Raw genomic sequence first — 19,123 nt, 5'->3', positions numbered from 1 at the left:
GCTCCGTAAACAAAATTATTCATCCCTCCAAAACTGTTTGACGTTCAAAGTTGTAATTTCACGAGAAGGGCGTTCTTTTATGTCCTAGGTGTAAAATATCGTATACTTCAAAATATTTCTCCCCTAAGGGGTGTAGATGTTGGTTGACCCTCAAAAACACAATATTCATTTTTCCCAAACCCTTTCAGGCACTAACTTATGAAGGTTGGCCTTCTGTACTCTATATGTTAATAAATCTTTAAAAACATACACCCCTTAAGAAGTATTCATTCCTTCATTACAATTCAACGTACAAAATCAAAATTTCACAGGTTGGTCGCATTTACATCCCAGATTTTAAAGAAGATTAGGCCTTAAAACATTCAAATTCTTCCGTATGGTGTTCAAAGTACGTTAGATCAGAAAATAAATAATCATTCCCCCAAAAACGTTTGCTGTACAAACTGAGGGCACATCTTACAGGCTTAGCTGACAGTGGACTCTCAATAAAAATGTAAAACTTTGAATAATAATTTTCAGTTTAAAGCAGTAGCGAAGCACGGGTATCTTGTTAGTATAAAATAAAGGTTAAAGAAAGAGAGATATTATCTTCCAAGAATATTTGAAAACATCTTAAATTAGGTTATATTGATATGAATAATAATACGAGTTTTGAGATGACTGAGATTGAAAACTGTAGTGAGGAAACCAACATAAAATGTTATTCTCTTCCTTCATGGTTCCCAGGTCTGGAGCATTGTTGCTAAAGTAAATCAGGAGTTGAAAGGATAAACTACACAAGGGCCAAAATTTAATTAATGTTATCAGTGGGAATGACTATGTTCTAAGCAGAACAGACTGGTAAATCCTGAAAGTATTTACGAGTATTATTTAATTTTTCCACATATAGAAATTTTACTCTGCTCTTGCAGCCTATATGTCCTCCAAAATGAAGTAAAGATCTATGAATGCTCAGGTTAGAAAATGATTTGTCCAACGTCCCAATGCTATAAATTTTAAGAGACCCTGGTAGGTCAGGATTTTGTCCCATGTACAGCAGCAGATCATATACACCTACAATGTCAACAATATTCTTCAGTGCACCACCTGTCACAGTCTATTTCAAAACAAAAACTGGGTTCAGCAGTCATATCCAAGCTCATGAGAGAAATAGGAATAACACCATGAAATAGTTGCTGTGGTCAAATACGGTCAGGAAAAAGAAATAAAAACATGCACACCGGTAGCACATGAACACGAGATACCTCAAATAGCATGAATTAGATCAGGAAAGTAGCTAACGGTGCAAATATTAACCTCTAGAGATAATCATACATGACTCGTAGATTTTCTGCAACCAGAGAGCTACAGAAATGTAATGTTTTCTTGTAGAATTTGTGCAAGTACAACCTGCACAATTTTTCCATAAATATTACGTCTATGAAACCACTGTTTTCTGTCCTCAGCTCCTCATTTAATTTCATAGTAAGAACCAGCATGAAGATCTGTGCCAAGTCTTGAAGGAATTTTTTCCTTGGTTGTCCTCTGCCTTTCTTCCCCGTGACTTTCCCTTCCAGCAGATTTGTTAGAAAGGTATTATGTTCCAATATATGGCCAGTGAAGTTAGCTCTTCTTCACTCTATTGTTAGCATCAGTTTTCTCTTCCATTGAATCTCTTGCAGAATAGTTTTGTTTCTTCTCTTTTTAATCCATTTATTCCACAGCATTCATCTCCAGACTCCACATCTCAAATGCTTCCAGCTGTTTCCAATCCGGATCTCTGATTGTCCAAGATTCACATCCATACACTAGCACACTCCATACAACAGACATCACAAATTTCTTCCTAATTCCAAAATCTACATTTGCACTGATCAAAAGATTCTTTTATTACTAAACACCTGTTTGGTAGGTGCTATTCACCTTCTGCCAGTATTGACAGCCTGATTAAAACAAGAAGTTTGTGTGCCTTGTTTGTGACTGAACTGAACAAGATTAAACAGTAAAATAGGAGTGGAGTAGGATCAGAGCAAATATTTAAGCCCTCAATCTGATATTTTGAAAAGGTGGATTTTCTAACAGAACGCATTCTGCCAAGACAACAAACTTGTACAGAAGTGATTTTTCTGATGACTTGGTGATGGAAAGAAAATCATCTCAACAGTATGAGATGGAACTTTCCGAACAGTTGCGGTGCTTTAGATGGAGATCATGTGGAATTCTGAACACCGAGAGCTAACTATGGCATCATACTTCTAGAGGTACATGAAAAACATAGTATTCTTTTGCTTGCACTTGTAGATGCACAGTAAAATATTTTTGTTGGTTGTAATGGCAGGATAAATGATGGAGGAGTATTCAAGAACACTTACAACATTCCAACACACAACCTGCATATTTTCCTCTCCCAAAAATATTATCTGAAACTAAATGTCAGCACTATTCAAAATAGTTGCAAATGATGCTTTCACCATGACATGAACAAGAATGTGTTATCTTCATTAAAATAATATTTTAATTTGATTGAGTATAATAAAGTATTTAATAATATGGAACAATTTTCTAGAGCTTCTTTTCTGGTATGCTTATTGTGATAATTTGGTGCCTTGACATTACACAAACAAGTTTTTTCCTTGTAGGCAGCTCCAATATGTTTTATTGTTCTTATTTGTTGGCATGCAGTCTATAAGCAAAGTCAATGTTCATATGAATTGCACAAGAAATTTCTTCACCTCTACAGGGCTTAAGACTGTAGTATGATAGCAGCCTCTGTATCTAACTGCATAGCTTTCTATAGATGCAAAACATTCAAAACTCATTTTGACTTTGAATTTACAATATTTCTAAAAATATTTTTTGTGATGCGAAAGAAAAAATTCAGAAGATACAATAAACTGTGCACTTTAAGGTTAAACATTCCTCAGACATTGCTAACTACATTAAGCATATATATCTATGGCTACTCACATAAAAAAAGATCCAGATATTTTGATGTAGATTGAGATACATTGAAATGAAGTAATACAGACTGAAGTTAACATAATGTACAATGACTTTTAAAATTTCATCAGTTCTTGTGATATACCATAGTTTTCACCATTTAGTTTTGCACATCTCCTTTGGAGAGAAAGTTAAGAAAAAGGAATTCTTACAAGAACAGCTTGGAAATCAGAAAATGGCTTACACTTTAAATATCTTACCAAATCTTTCTTATTCTCTGCCAGCGATGATGTATAAATTCTAGGTTTCCGATCCATGAGACTGAACAGACGTCCTGCTGCCATCTTGGCTGTACCAAAATTTGGTGCAAAAGCCAGCGACTGTCCCAACATCCAGGCACCAAATATTAGAGCTTCAGAAACCCTTAACAGAGGAAATAAAGCTTGACAGTAAAAAAAAAAAAAAAACTGGAAGTGAGATGACAAAGATAATATGAATATTATTATTATTATTATTATTATTATTATTATTATTATTATTATTATTATTATTATTATTATTATTGTAAGAATGTTATTGTTTTTAGGTCCCACTAACTACTTTGATGGTTTCCAGAAATGCTGAGGTGCCAGAATTTTGTCCCGTAGGAGTTCTTTCACGTGCCAGTAAATCTACCAACAAGAGGCTGATGTATTTAAGCACCTTCAAATCCAACCAGGCTGAGCCAGGATCGAACCTACCAAGTTGGGGTCAGAAGGTCAGTGCCTCAACCATCTTATCCACTCAGCTTAGCCAGATAACAAAGATGATAGCTTCATAGTCTTCTCTGATAATTATGAGGCTCAGTGGAAAAGAGACACATACCACACAAATATAAGTTTATAGGAAAGAGGAGTTTGTGTCTCTGTTGTGTATAAATGAGGCATGGAATGAAAATTATTGATACATGTTTTTAAGAGGGACAACATTATACACAATCTGTTAAATAGGGTGAAAATATAGTTGCAAACTATGCACTTATCTGTTTTAGTGAAAAGAAGACCAATGGATCTGTGACATGTGCCTATCAGGACAGTAGTACTTTGTTTAGAAAAGGAAAGATTTTGGGAATATGGAATCATTTTAAATAAGATTGTGGGTATTGGAGTAGGAATTAGTCCATATTTTACCAACAAATCAAGGCTTATATCATTATGAGAACCAGTGACCAATGAATGGTTTGAAAGAGTAACTATAGTGTTATAAGTTCCTCATGTACGTTTTATAGTCCAAGTCTTCCTGTACTGTTATCACATCTCAGTGATGGAAAAAAGGAATCATAAATAGGTGGTATAAACTACAGTACACTCTGCAAATCCCTCAATTTTACAGCCTTTACTTCTCATCTATTGGAGTACTTCTCAGGTAGCACACAGCCCTCAAAGACTTGAATGATGACTACAAGATTTCTACACATTTACTTTTTCTGGCAGTTGACTGAAGTAATGCAAATATCTTACATATACACAATAATCTCGCCCAACTACCGGCATTGTCATTGCTCTCCGTATACCAGCCAATGTCTTGACAACAGTCACATCTCTTTTCACAATACTATTCATTAAATTTGTCCTCCCTTTCCATTTCCACAACAATAAAATATAATTTTACGAATGCTTTTTAGAAGTGTAAGTGGACTGGGTCTTTCTCAAAGTTTCCCAATTATAATGGAACTTCAGTTATCCATTCCTGGAAACATTTTCCTGGACTATTTTTTCAAATAGTGTGGTCCCATGAGCATCCTAACTAAATCATGTATTAAAAATCCTGCATTAGCTGATTACCAGCATCAACCTTCCAGAAATGTCAGTCCCATCAACACTAAATCCTTAATCAAATGCTTTTTAAGAAGCAGTAGGTCACGCAAGGATAGGTACAATATACCTATGGATCTTCGTGTTAATGTCTTGTCATTGCAGTAATTAGAGCAAGTGCTGGGAAAGCAATCAGCGGTGAACTTCCTTAAGAGACCATATTAGAATTGCATTCACCTGGCATTGTTTACGGAAATGGTAGGCACAAAAGCAGAGTGGTCATAACAGTTGGAAGGAGACAGAGGGTATTCTGACACCTCTACATGAAGACTGAACGAGTTTCATCAAATGTTCATACTTGTAAAAAGAAGTATTCATTATGTCCACAGTTAGAAGTTTATTTTTGACAGACTTTTTATTGCTGATTAGGTTTCCATCACTTCTGTTAGGATACAAATTTGCTCCTTTCTAACACAAGTTTAGTATTTTAATATGGTCAGATACCTTGCACGACCATACTTATGGAACATAGAATAATGAAGGCCTCTGCTGGCTTGTGTTTTGTTGTTATGAGCTTTCTATCAGATGTTTAATTTAGTTAGCTGTGTTGATAGCTGGTGAAAAATTGTACTTTTCTCAGTTTCCTATAATAAAATGACACAACCTGTAAAACATGTGAAAACCTACCCAAAATAAAAATCAGATTACAGAGCAAGTTGTAACATTTCCCCAAAAGTCTACATGCTACTTCATTTACCTTTGTCATCGTCTTCTGCATTGCTGCCATACTACTAACACCTTGCACTGCTGCCTACTACTGAATGCCACATGCCTCTGTCTCTTCACGTCATCGTTACATCACAAATACGTCATTTTCTGCCGGCTTTCTCAGATATTTTTGTCTGTCTCCACAACCTTTCACATGCCCTATATGTACTGAGACTTTCCGTCCCTTCCTCAGTCCAGTCTCGACAGTGGTGTGTGTGGAGAGCTCAACATCTCGCTGTGCTACATGCTGGTCATGCCTTATTATTATCCTGCACCCAGGACTTTTTATTTGCAGATACTTGGTGAGTGAAGACATTTTATTATTTGTTGGGACTTGATTTCCCAGACTACTACTACTTTTTCATTCCTCCCCTGAAGGGGAATGCGGCCTCTTAGACGGTGACGCCGTCTCTCAGGCTGGGAGATTTGTCACGGTTAAGGAGATGCTCGGAGAAGGTGAGGGGGTTGGCTGCCGTGGCCTATACTTGTAACTGCCCCGGCATTCGCCTTAGTGAAGGAGAATGGAAGACAACGAAAAACCATTCTCAGGACAGCGAATAGTTGGGGCCAGCCGTGAGGTCCAGCCCTATCCTGTCTCCCGAATGCAGAGGCGTAGAGCCACAGGTAGAGCCGTGACCACCCCTCCTCTGCTCAGTTGGCTGGTCAGAGTTCAGAGCTGTTGAACCATGGACCAGCTGCGGGCACTTATGGGCCAAGACCCACTCTGCATCTACCGACCTCTCGCCTCTATCATATTTTCTCATGACTTTGTGCATTTGGTGCGAGTGCTATGCTTGGTTAGTTCATATAACTGGTTTTGGAACTGAAGTATCACGATGTCTGACTGTTGGAACATTAAATGTAATATTCTCCATCAATGCCTTGCTGACTTCCTTTTTCTGGTGATACTTTTTAAAATATTCTGTCTTTTTACTTTGCTTGGCGAGGTCTTGTTTCCCATCCCTGCCTGTGATCTCCCTTTCCTTTCTCAGTATAGGGTTCTTCTTCTTTGTAGGTGCTTTATGCTGTGCAATTGTACTTGGGTATCTCATTATCTGAAATGTATTTATTGTAATCAGTATTTTGTGGCCAGTTCAAATTATTGATATTTTGTATTTTTCTCAAGTCTTAATTAACATTCTTATTGATATGCTAGTATATCTGTCTTCTTACTTGTTTGTAATTCATGTATTCAAAATACAATTGTTATTGATCTTGTTATTGATTCTTTTCACATCCTAATTTTGAATCCTTTGGGTTTTTACAAGCTTCCCAAACTCTGCTTATTGGTTGTTGTTATTATTGCTTACTTTCTCACTATTCTAAAATATGGTACTAAGTTAATAATATATACGAATTCTGCCTATTTGAATGTTATGTTACATCACAGACCATTAGCTGAGGTAACCCCCAATACCTCCACCACAAAGTCAAAGGAAATGTAATTGAAAAGTAAGTTGAAATTGCAGGACAGGTTTATCTAATTCTGCACTGAATACCATGATACAGAAAAAACAAGAGATACATGAACAGGTACAAAATTGTGGGATGTCCTCAAAGAAGAGAAAAATGGGGAAGGAATTGGAGAATCCAATATGGAAACAGTCCTCTTTTCTTGGTATTCGCAAGGTTGAGCATCAAGAATTCTGGTGGATGGCAATATCTTGCGAGTAAAAGCTTGCAAGCATTGCAAAAAGAATGTGTGTTGAAAATTATTCGGCTTCAAGTGGATGGGTTTCCTGACTTAAGGCTTTTCATGGGATGGTGTATAAAGAGCTTGTCAATGAGAGTTGATATTTTGAATGTCAAGGAGTGGAAAGAATCATTCAAAGCTTGTTGAAGGATATGAATTGAAGGCATCTATACTGCAAATTAAACTGGCCAATTTTTCAATTGTTTACCATATCACACACTAACACTTAAAGGAAAAGCTAGTCCTGGAGGTAAAAGTGCAGAGGACCACATTCCAGTTCTGTTGTGCTGTAACAGTGACAGGATGGACAAGCATATCCCTGTCATTATAGGCAAAACAGAAAAATAAAGATGCTTTATGAATGTCGAGAAGTTATTAAATGTTATTAAATGTTAAACAAGAAGTTACCAGTGCAGTACTTCACAAACAGTAGAGCCTAGCTGACTACAGAAATTTTTGGACTTTCTTCATGGACTGGATGCTTCTATGGGTTCTCAAGCATAGAAGATACTTTTGTTTCTAGTTAACTGTGCTATCCACCCACAGGAACTCTCCTTTTTAAGAAATCACCAGTGTCCTCATGCCTCTAGATGAGAGGGCGATTGAGTGCTTCAAAGGGTATTACAGCTGGTACAAAGGTGTGTATGTTGGACGATGGTAAACAAATTATATTATGTACGCAATCTATTTTGTTGAGTCAGTATGGTTCCATTTCTTGCCCACCAGAGTTCAAAATAATTTTTGTAAGTGTGGCTTTAGTGAAAGCAGAAACTTAAATGACACCAACACTGTTGGCAAAGATCATTTTATCCTTGCGGACTGAAAGAAGCTTGCGCCAGCAAATGATAACTTTGTCATGTATGCAGCAGTTGACAATGAGCTTGCTACTTGTGGTGTAATGAGTGTTGAACAGCTGTGTGGCAATGGTACTGCTACAGCCAGCACAAGTGCCACACAGAAGATTATGAGAGATGGGGAAGACGAAGAGGAAATTGAACCCCGGTCTATGTTTGCCAAAGCTTTAGCTGCTTTTGACAAATATCATACCCACTTCTCTGCGTATGATGCTAGAAAGTTACCATTCTCTGGCTGAAAAAGTACGGCAGTTTAAGTGATGTTTTCGTATACATTGTTTTTTGCTGTGTGTATACAGAATGTGTGTGTGATGGCAACACTTTTGTGAGGACATGGCTATTTCAGCGATTTTCTTTTTTAAGAATTTGCTTTACGTTGCACTGACACACACAGGTCTTATGGCAACAATGGGATAGGAAAGGGCTAGGAATGGGGAGAAGCAGCCATGGCATTAATTAAGGTACAGCCCCAGCATTTACCTGGTGTGAAAATGGGAAACCATGGAAGACCATCTCCAAGGCTGCCGATAGTGGAATACAAACCTACTTTCTCTCGAATGTGATTTTCTGTGTGTTAGTAGCGTCGTATTTATATTTGAGCAAGGTTTATGTGTTGTTTATGTGACTGGAAATGTTATGATCTTTACAAGTTTTCATTGATGTTTGTAACTACAGGTAGGTTCAGCTGAATTGCACTATAAATTATGCCTATCATGCAAGCCCCACTTCTTGTCTGTTAATCGGCCAAGAAACATGGATGGAAGGTACTGAGGCTTAAAGCCTCAACCAGGGCAGCCTTGAAGTTAATTGCATTAGTAGGTTATGAAAGAGAATCAGCTAACCAGAAAGGAACTACCTGGGTTGTAGTTTATCCCTATCCATTTTAATGTTTATATAGAACAGGCAGTAAAGAAAATCAAGGAGAAATTTGGAAAAATGAATCAAAATTCAAAGAGACAAAATCAGAAATCACTTGATTTAACTATCTGAATCTGCAGAAGATCTGAAGAAACTGTTGGATGACATGAATACAGTCTTGAAGAAGGACTACATGGTGAAAATAAATCTAAAACAGAAGTAATGCAATGAAGCCAGATGATGCAGAAAATGTGAGGTTATGTGTTAAAAAGAAGGAAATAAATGTATAGTATAATAACCAAATATGTTCAAAGAGGACATTTATTACAGTTCTGGATTATTTCCTCTCTCTCTAAGGCATCCCATGTTTCTCCTCTCTTCTCTAGGTCTTCTCTTATCTGGTCTAACCACCTTTTTCTAGGGCATCCAACTGGTCTTTATCCCAGAACCATCTTTTCAAAATACTTCCCTGGTGCTAGAGTTGCCTGCATTTGCTTAACGTGTCCTAGCCACTTCAGCCTTACAACATTCAGCCTTTCTGATTATATCATTGTAAGTATTCAGAGTTTGTAGATCCGCCATTGAATATATTATTCATTGTACAATTCCTCTGTATGAGCCTCTGGCTCGTTGGAATTAATTATTGAAATAAATATGTATCTATCTTCTATGGCCAGGCTGACCTGCAGGTCTCTTCATATCTGATCATTCCTAATTCTGCCTTTCCTTGTTTTCTATACAGCTGATCTAGGGTACTTCATTTCAAAAGCTTGCAGTAGACTTCTCTTATGTATGATGCAACTCTCCAGACTATATGTCATGATGGAAGGAGATAAGAAACATGGTCTGTTTAGCCTTCTGAGGAACTGCCTTATCCCCCATACTATGTTCTGTACTTGATGGTAGAAGTTGGATCCTTTTTGCATCCTTTTCAACACTTCATTCTTGGCACTTCCGTCATTTGATACTGTAATCCAGAGATACTTCAAGGTTCAGTCTTTTCTCCCTTGAGGATAAGGGTACAAGGTGTATTTGTCCTGTTAACTTTCATTACCACTGTTTTGCTCTTGCTCATATTTAACCTATATTCTTTAAACTTGGCGTTCCAAAGATCCAATCTCCTTTGAACACCACTCTCGGTTTCTCCCCAAATGGCAACATGATCAGCAAAAACAAACACATTAAAATCTTCTTTACCTAGTGGCTGGCATCAGACAACCTCCTTAACCCATTTGCATCCTATTTAAATAACGTAGCATTTCGCTGAGAAAACACATTTAAATCCCGCACTACGGCAGTTGTCTGTACAGTAACTTTTTCAATAAATTATCACTAATCCTGCTGTATTCACTAAACGTATGTACAACAGGGATATTGTCACTTTTTGTCCAGTTCCAGTCATTCAAGTTAGTCTGCGCCGAGGTATGAACTCGTTTCGAAAGACTTGGCCCACCGTCATCATTTGTATCACTTTCCATGTCATCAGCACTATTACATGCATCACTCAAACTCAAACTAAGACCTTCAGGGTCTATTTCGTCATCACAGACATCACCGTCTTCATAATCACTCTCTAAAACACCATCTATTAGCTTTCATATTCCATCTTCATCAACAATCTACTTGACGCCATGATACAACTGACATGAGTGAAATAAGATGAACAAAGATACTTTTATCTCTTGTTCCAGAAGTGTGTGATAACCAGAGCATGGAGTGTGGGAAATAACTGAAGCCACATGTCTAAACTTCAGCTCAGAATGCATACAAGTGGCATCTGTGAGTTAGTTACTGAACTACATGTATTGATATACAGCAGTGCATCACCGCGAGCTGAGCTCGTCATTGGATTCATATGCCACGAATAACTTTTGCGAGCTAGGGTCGTCAGATGATGCGATTGAGTTAACCCAGTCCGTAAGACATCAGAGATGATTTGTATCTACATGGATAAATCCTGTCAGGTGCGTCCACTCCACGGGGATGGGCAAGGGTACTGTAGTTGAAGCTATGGTAGCGGCCAAGTTCTGGTGGTGACCGAGTCACATGGGGTATATCATGGGCCCCTTGCACAGGGATACGTGCGAAAATCTTAATGGCAGTAAAGGCGTAAAATGAAAGTTTTCATACAGCTGAACTGGTGGGGGAGGCAACCCATGCATTTGGGAATAGTACAAAATGAACCCACTGCCTTGTGGGAAGTGGAGGGATCCTCGAAGGCTAAGTGAGTAAACCCTGAAGGAAAAACCTCTGATGTGTTAGGCTTAGCAGGTCAGCAGAGGTGTGTTACTATGTGTTGCTTTCAATCTAAGAATGAGCCTTGGATTATTGTGATGTCCAGACAAATTATTGATGGTATTAATATTCATTCCTGCATTTCCTGTTTTCCAGTATTTTACATTCTTTTTTCCGTGGTCCTTCCAAAAACGGGGAATCGAGGCTCTACTGTATACCAAAATCCCTGTCACACAGCATGAATATATAAGATTAGAGACATGTGGCATGAGCCTGTTTTCCACTTTGGATGCCTGAAGATCATAAACAAGGCAGTTTGTTCAGTTTATTTACAAGGAATGGGTACGAGCTACAGTGTTGTAGCTCATAACTAACAGATGACGATACAGGCTGCATGATGATGCAAATATCCCAAAATCACTAGCCATGAGGCATGTGACTCTTTTCTACTACACCTATTCTATATTCTCACCTGTACTCAGACCTTTGATATCATTAAAGTTTGAGACAGAAATTCTACATAATTATAATGAAGCAGCATCTTGATAACAAATCTTTAGGTAAGTTACCGTAAGCTCAGAAAGAAAACCTTAATTTTTTTAATAAATAAAATGTCTTACTTTTCACACATTCAAGTTTCAGACATACTAGGGTCTTTGTGAATAATTAAAAGTTTAAATGTTAAGATTAACCAATTCTTACTTGATGACATTTTCATATGGCAGATCTTCATAGGCCACCAAATATCCTCCATAATAGAAACTGAGAGCATAAGCCCAGTACCAGGAACTCTGACCCATAGCAAATACTACACCACGGAAACGTATCTTCTTTCGAGCAGCAACTTGAGCACCACTAAGAGCAGTTACATATCTCTGGATAAAGGCTTTTTCTCCTGCTAGCCCTGCCACTGTGCGGATATTTGAGATCACTTCCACTGCAATCTGAGGAAGAAACAAACACTCGTCAAACTCTGTCGTCAACTGTAACATGGTGTGTAGTAAAGCTGTAATACCATGTAGAAGAACTGGTGTTGATGAGGAAAGCACTCATCTATGTGATGATGGACATGTAAGGAAGATGTGGAGATTGTCCTTGTCCTTTTGTGTTTTCATCTTCGTCCTCATCTCCTCTTCTTGTAACTCCCATTTCCTACATTGAACTGTCATTATGTTAACCCTATTCTATTCATGTTCCACTCTTTCTATACATGACTTGATTTCATAATAACGTAATGTGTTTAAACTGAAATGCATAATTTTGCCTAGGAAGGATTTTATTGTTCCAGTAAATAATGTTTTAAAATTATATATTACTGTTAGGTTCTTCAGTCTGCTGAAACTAACTTTGAGTAAATATATTTGTCAAATACCTGGAAGAGAAAACATATGGCAACAGTATTACACCTGCAAAAGAAACAACATCCTCACATAGACACTCTTTATAGCAAATTGCTGAAATTTACCTATGATAATGAAGATGTTTACAAAATGATACAGAAGTTGAAAGCTAGAAAAGCAGCTGGAATAAGATTTCTGGGCACATACACTACAGGCATTGGGTTAGGATATAGTGTGCCATATCTGAAATACTTATCTGATTACTGCTTATATGAGGGAGCGATATCAAATGAATGGAGAGTTGCAATAGAAGCCCCAGTGTACAAGAGAAAAGGGATAAACATAAAGCGGATAGTTACAGGCCAGTCAGCTTGAAGTGTTGTTTGTAAGCTCTGGGAAAGCATTCTTTCTGATTATATTATACATGTTTGCAAAAGTACTAACTGGTCTGATAGAAGGCAGTTCGAATTTAAGGACAGGTTATTATAGTGAAGCTTAATTTGTGGGATTCCAACAAGATATAACAGATACTTTAGAATCAGAAGGTGAAATGGACTGTATCGATATTGACCGATCCAAGGCTTTTAACAGGATAGATCATGGGAGACTACCAACAAAAAGGAGGGCTATTAGACTAGTTAACAGAGTGGTTGAATGTATACCTAAATTTCTAGAAAATAGAACCAGGAGAATTACACTAGGAGAAGTGTTATCTGATCCTGTAATGATTAAGAGGGGAGTCCCAAAGGGCAGTATTATTGGACCTTTATGTTTCCTTATATACAGGTTAGTGTAAATTAGTTACCTGAAAATAACATTAAATAACTCAGTATACTACTAATGTAAATTATTTCCAGTGCATAGATTGACGTAACATAATACGTATAAGACAAGAAAGAACAGAGTAAGAAATGAAGACATCAGGAAGGAAATCAGAATGAAAAGCTTCATGACAAAATGGAAGGTTTGGACATGTCAAAAGGATGAAAAAGAGGGAAGGATGTACATTTTACAGTTTACTGTACCACTAATGTGAAAGGTAACCTCATGACTGAATCAACAAATTTGACCATTTTTGGTCCTTAGTTGGTCAGTATTGACTAAGCTCATATAAATACTATGGGTAATAGTTGGGTCCGCCCTGTCAATGTATTCTCAAGACTGAACAGAAACTTATTAACAAGGGTGTCCCCGTCCCTTCTTTTGGCATGCCACACAACGTTTCCACAAATCGATCATACCATGCTTTGATTGTTTTCACCTATGGCTTTCTGATACTCTGATGTGAATGGCAATTTATGATTTTGTTTCATGAAACCACAGGCAATACTGTGCATGCTCTGCATGGCTGTGCACTTCCATGACGACTGCATCATGTTTCCCGCCAGACAAGCGAGGAGAGTGCATGGAGCAAAGTCTGTTGGCTAAGTCTGAAACTTGATGATATTGAATGAGGTTTGACAAACATAATAAATTTTGATTAGTTTCAAAAATCTTTGCTGATACTTTCAGGTAACTAATTTAGAATAATCCTGTAATGATATGTGTAAAGAACTGGAATTACAGAAAAGGCTATTTATGGATGATGTTATACTGTAGTGAGTAATAAATAAGCTACAGGATTGTGAACAACTACAAAATGACCTCAACAATGTTGTGATATGGATAGAAGACAATGGTATGATGATAGATGCAATGAAAAGTTAGACTGTACATTTTGCCAAGGGGGAAAGTCCTTTCAGTTTTAATTGCTGTGTTGATGGGTGATAGTACCTCATGGGGATCACTGTAAGTACCTAGGTGTTAATATAAGGAATGATCATTAGGGTAATCACATTAATAAGGTTATAAAGAAAGAATAGAGATTTCTACACATGGTTAACAGGGTATTTATGGGTTGTAGTAAAGACGTAAAGGAGAGGGCATGTAAGTTTCTGGTAAGACCCCAATTAGAATATTATTTCAGTGTATGGGACCCACATTAGGATTACTTGATAGAACTAGAAAAGATCCTAAGGAAAGCAGCACGATTTGTTCTTGGTGATTTCCAACTAAAGAGTAGCGTTACGAAAATGTTACAAACTTTGGGCTGGGAAGACTTGAGAGTAACGAGACGAGTTGCTTGGCTAAGTAGTATGTTCCAAGTTCATGGCATGGAATGACATTAGTAGACGTATACGCTTGAGTAGAGCTTTTAAAATGAGGAACGATCATGATAGAAGATAAAGTTGGGCTCAAGAAGACAATTTGGGGTAAATATTAATTTATAGGACAAGGAATAAGTGAGTGGAATAATTTATCAAAATTCTTTGAAAACACTTAAGAAAACCTTAGGTAAACAACATATAGCCCTAAATGCAGATCATTGATGACTGATTGATGACTGATGGTGAATAAAATCAGGTAAAAGTGGTGGAAGGAATCAATTGTTTCCTATGAATAGGAACTGTTCTGGCATTTACCTGGATGTGACAATGGGAAACGACAGAAAACCATTCTCAGGACAGCCAACGGTGGGGTTTGAACCACTTGCCTCCATAGCCATAGCGCATTAACACATGTGGTCATTCTGCTTGGTTCAATGTTATCTTATTAATATTCTAGGCCAGTGAAATGGAAGATTTGGCCATGTCAAAAGGATGAAAGAGGGAAGGATGATGAAGCAGTGACGGAGACCCAGATAGGAGGAAGAGCAAGAGGGAAACCCAGACTAAGGAGGTTGAAAACAATCAAGAAGAAACCTGGGTTGGAACACAGTTAAAGAGGAACATGGTGGTTGAATGGTTGATGGAAAGGTGTCATAAACATCCCAACCTGGCAGGTGTTGGATGAGGGAAATGGGCGACGATGATGATGACAATGATGAAACTGTGTGAGTGTTAAAATTCAAATAAAATATGTAGAATAAAAACCAGTCTATTCATTGGTTACTGCTGTCCATTAACAATCACACGAAAAGGAGAACTGTTCTAGGGGTTACCCAGTGTTAAGAATAACTTTGTTTTTGGGAAATACTCCAGAATCACCTTGGATGCACTCTCCAGGGCTTCTTTCTCATGCAATCCTTGGCCATGCATCAATTTCTGTTCCAGGTAGACTGCTCCAAACACCAATGGTACCACTACTACAGATGCCAATGTCATCTTCCAAGTGTAGTACATCGCCAGTATGAAGCCAATAAGAAGAGTGGAGGTGGACTGCAAGATAGAGCCAATTCGGCTGCCTGTTGCCTGAAACACAGCGACATGATTTTAGTAGACAGAAAGAAGAACTTTAAAAGGATGATTGAAAATGAGTAAATTAGTAGCATTAGTAATAGACATTATTAAGTTCACTTTGTTTTTCTTGGTCTGTTACATCATGTGAAATCAGCTGAACATAGTTTTATGGAAGGGAAGAAAGACTGAATATAAATTATTTGGTTGGTACAGGGTGAAGTGGTAGTAGTTTAAAGGAAGGTCTATGAGTGAATTCTCAGGTTTCTCCATTAGTATTATTCATAATGAAAAACTGTATGCAACAAAAGTAGAAGAAAAATGTATATCTTATGGATTTCAAATTATTTTTTGTAGAATGAGCAATTATGGAGACACTAACAATTTTAAATTTTGTATTCCATTATTTATGGTTATAAATGTGAGCTACAATTTCTATGAATTCTCTTTTTATTTCTTCTGGTACCTTTTACAGATCTCTGCACATGGTTATGAGGGTATTTGGGGGTTGTAGTAAAGATATAAAGGAGAAGACATAAGTCTCTGGTAAGACCCCCAACTAGAGTATGGTTCCAATGTATGGGACCCTCACCAGGATTACTTGATTTGAGAACTGGCAATGGTTCATGCTTCACATGAACACGCTGAGAGGCTTTTGATTCATGTATTAATTTTGGTATCTCTTGCTTTATTGAAATTATTATTATTTATCTTACCTTTAGTCTGTTATCTCTTTACGTAGCTTTCTATTGAGAGAGTACAAGTTCCCTTTTGGTATGCATTCATGTCTCAGGTTTAATGGAAACTATTTCGCCTCCTTACCCTCTGGGTATGTTGACCCTGCTGCCTTTTATTCTCAGTGTTTGATTGGCTACTTTAACCTGGACATGGCTGTTTACGTCATCAGCAACTTTCTTGCCGATTAGTACCGATAATGTATTCTTCCGCTAATGTCCTAGCCCTCATTGGTTATTTTTTGTAATTTATTATTTAGGTCCCTCAAATTATTTATTCAATTTTTATTGTTAATATTCCTCCAAGACATTATTTCTGATTATTCTGTATGTTTTGTTATTCCTTTGTTTTGCTCTATCGTAATTTTATTGTTAGTTTTTCAGCACTATTTTAATTCTGCGCATTGAGAACTTTCGCCGCTGCTACATAACGTTAGCCCCGCCTTCGTATTCTCCACTCATCAGCCGAGTTCTTTTCGGCCCAGCACTCTAAGGTGGCTCCCTACCGCACACGTTGTTAACATTTTCCGGCCGCATTTTGCTCGAGGTCATCCACCTTGCCTTGCTTGCTTGTACTTACTGCAGCCATGAATCATCCGCACTTCATGCAGCAGACGATTTAAGTCTCCACGCTATTGTCACTGCTGTGGCAAATCTTTTGCTCTGATGCAAGCAACTGGACTTATTGCATGGCCATTTGGGCTATGTCTTGATCGGCATGGGCTTTCTTTGATTCTCGGCGTATCTGCCAATAAATATGAGTGCATCAAGAGGTCCCTTTGAGAGGACATTTCTTTACAGACTGGCTTGTCTATTCATCCCTGAGATTTTTAATCACCAGTCACTTCAATGCGTGGCTGAACATTTTAAATATCACTTTTAATGAAGATTTAGCTGGACTTTGCACTCTCTGGGGGAGCGTCATAAATTTTGCTCTCCAAGAATTTTTATTCTAGTCATTCATATAATTATTGTGATGGAATGTCATGAATATTTCCTCTTCAAGGAGCTGATAATCTAATCCATTATATTTTTTGTATTATCTTTTTCAAATTTAATATTGTTCTTGTAACATTTTCTTGACATTTATGGCTTTTCATTCAAGTAAACTTTCTGGTTTGACAACGGTCAGCCTACGTATTAATGTAATAGGCATGATCAGTAATTCTGAACCTTCCAGCTTCAAGACAACAGTCTTTTATTGTATTCAATATTCTTCATGCAAAACTGGTGGCAATTATGCTCAAGGTTAAACGCCTAAATTTGTGGTCTTTACTTTGCCTTGATTTGTTTGTTTATTGTTATTCTGTATATCACTTAAATAAATGTTGTAACTGCTGTTCCTCTTAACCTGCTTTCTTCTTTATTGCCATAAAACTTCTGATTCCTTATCCTCAGTTTTCTCCAGGCAAAAATCCAAAGAAAAGCAGCTCGATTTTTTCTGGGTAATTCCTGACAAGAGTAGCGATACAAAAATGTTGCAAAGTTTGGACTGGGAAAACGAGGAAGAAAGGAGACGAGCTGTTCAACGAAGTGGTATGTTCTGAACTGTCTGTGGAGACAAGAAGTATATTACATTAGTAGACGAATATGTCTGAGTGGTGTTTTTAAAAATAGGAAAGATTACAATATGAAGATAAAGTTGGAATTCAAGAGGAAGAATTGAGGCAAATATTCGTTTATGAGAAGGCGAGTTAGGGATTGGAATAATTTACCAAGGGAGATATTCAATAAATTTCAAAATTCTTTGCAATTATTTAAGAAAAGACTAGGTAAACAACAGATAGGGAATCTGCCACCTGGGCGACTGCCCTAAATGTGGATCAGAGGTGATTGATTGTTTCTCACAGAAGGCTGGCAACCATCATGTTTCCTCCATCAGAGTTGCCATACTGTAGTTATCAAACCACTATCAGAGGTTCTGCATCCAGGATAATCATCTCTGTACATATCCACGTTTCCCTTCCATCTTACCTTCTATGATAATTTTTATCAGGCTGCATTTGTCATTTTGAAAAGTGACCAATATAATCTGCTTTCCTGAGTTTTGCAATAGTTAAGACTCCACATGATATCCCAGAATAACGGAGTACCCCCCTCGTGGTCTACCTATGGGACCTTGAACATTCTGTGATACAGCTACATTTGAAAGACCTGCAGTCAGTTCATTGACAAAACCTTTAGCTGTCTATCGACCTTGGCAAGTACGGGTTATAAACATTTCTTTAAAATTTGGAGATATACTAGTCAAATTTAAATACATTCAGCTTCTCTATACACTATTATGTACTAAGTTTGTTGCACTTAAACATTTTTCATCTTGTTAATTGTGGAATATAAGATATAGCTGTATTTCTTCTTCTTCTTCTTCTATTTTTTCTTCTTCTTCTAGCATTTGAACTATATAAAGTTTTATTGTATATTTTAGTTAATACTGCAGTCCATGTTAGGGCCGGCTGCCAAAGGAGTCTCTTTCCCCATGTTAGGGGTGGCCTGAAAGAATCCTGGCAATAGGCATAAAATGCCTCTGTGTGTGGTGAGCCTATCGTACTAGCAGCCTATAAAATAGAGTAAGTCGAGGCCTCAGAAACGGTTAGGGCATCCCCTAAAATGGTCAAGGAGAGTATAGAGAAGAATAAAATTAGAAGAAATATTGGAGGAAGAACGGGAATGGCAGAGAGAGAGAGAAAAACTGTGGAGGTCCTTGATTCACA

General features: G+C 37.5%; 1 protein-coding gene across 2 annotated transcripts in view; it reads right to left on the bottom strand.

The window, feature by feature from the left end:
* Positions 1–19,123, bottom strand: part of LOC136866328 (multidrug resistance protein homolog 49) — a 322,764-nt gene that overhangs the window by 19,534 nt on the left and 284,107 nt on the right. For both annotated transcript variants that reach the window (XM_067143179.2, XM_067143178.2), the window contains exons 18-20: positions 15,487–15,690; positions 11,823–12,064; positions 3,180–3,342 (exon numbers count right to left, since the gene is read on the bottom strand). In XM_067143179.2, coding sequence (XP_066999280.2) covers positions 3,180–3,342; positions 11,823–12,064; positions 15,487–15,690 — 609 coding nt within the window. The remainder of the gene's footprint in view (positions 1–3,179; positions 3,343–11,822; positions 12,065–15,486; positions 15,691–19,123) is intronic.

The sequence above is a fragment of the Anabrus simplex genome, chromosome 3, assembly GCF_040414725.1.
Source record: "Anabrus simplex isolate iqAnaSimp1 chromosome 3, ASM4041472v1, whole genome shotgun sequence".
In the NCBI taxonomy this organism is placed as follows: domain Eukaryota; kingdom Metazoa; phylum Arthropoda; class Insecta; order Orthoptera; family Tettigoniidae; genus Anabrus; species Anabrus simplex.
Note: the sequence above shows the minus strand (reverse complement) of the source record. Positions and strands in the feature narration are given on the sequence as shown.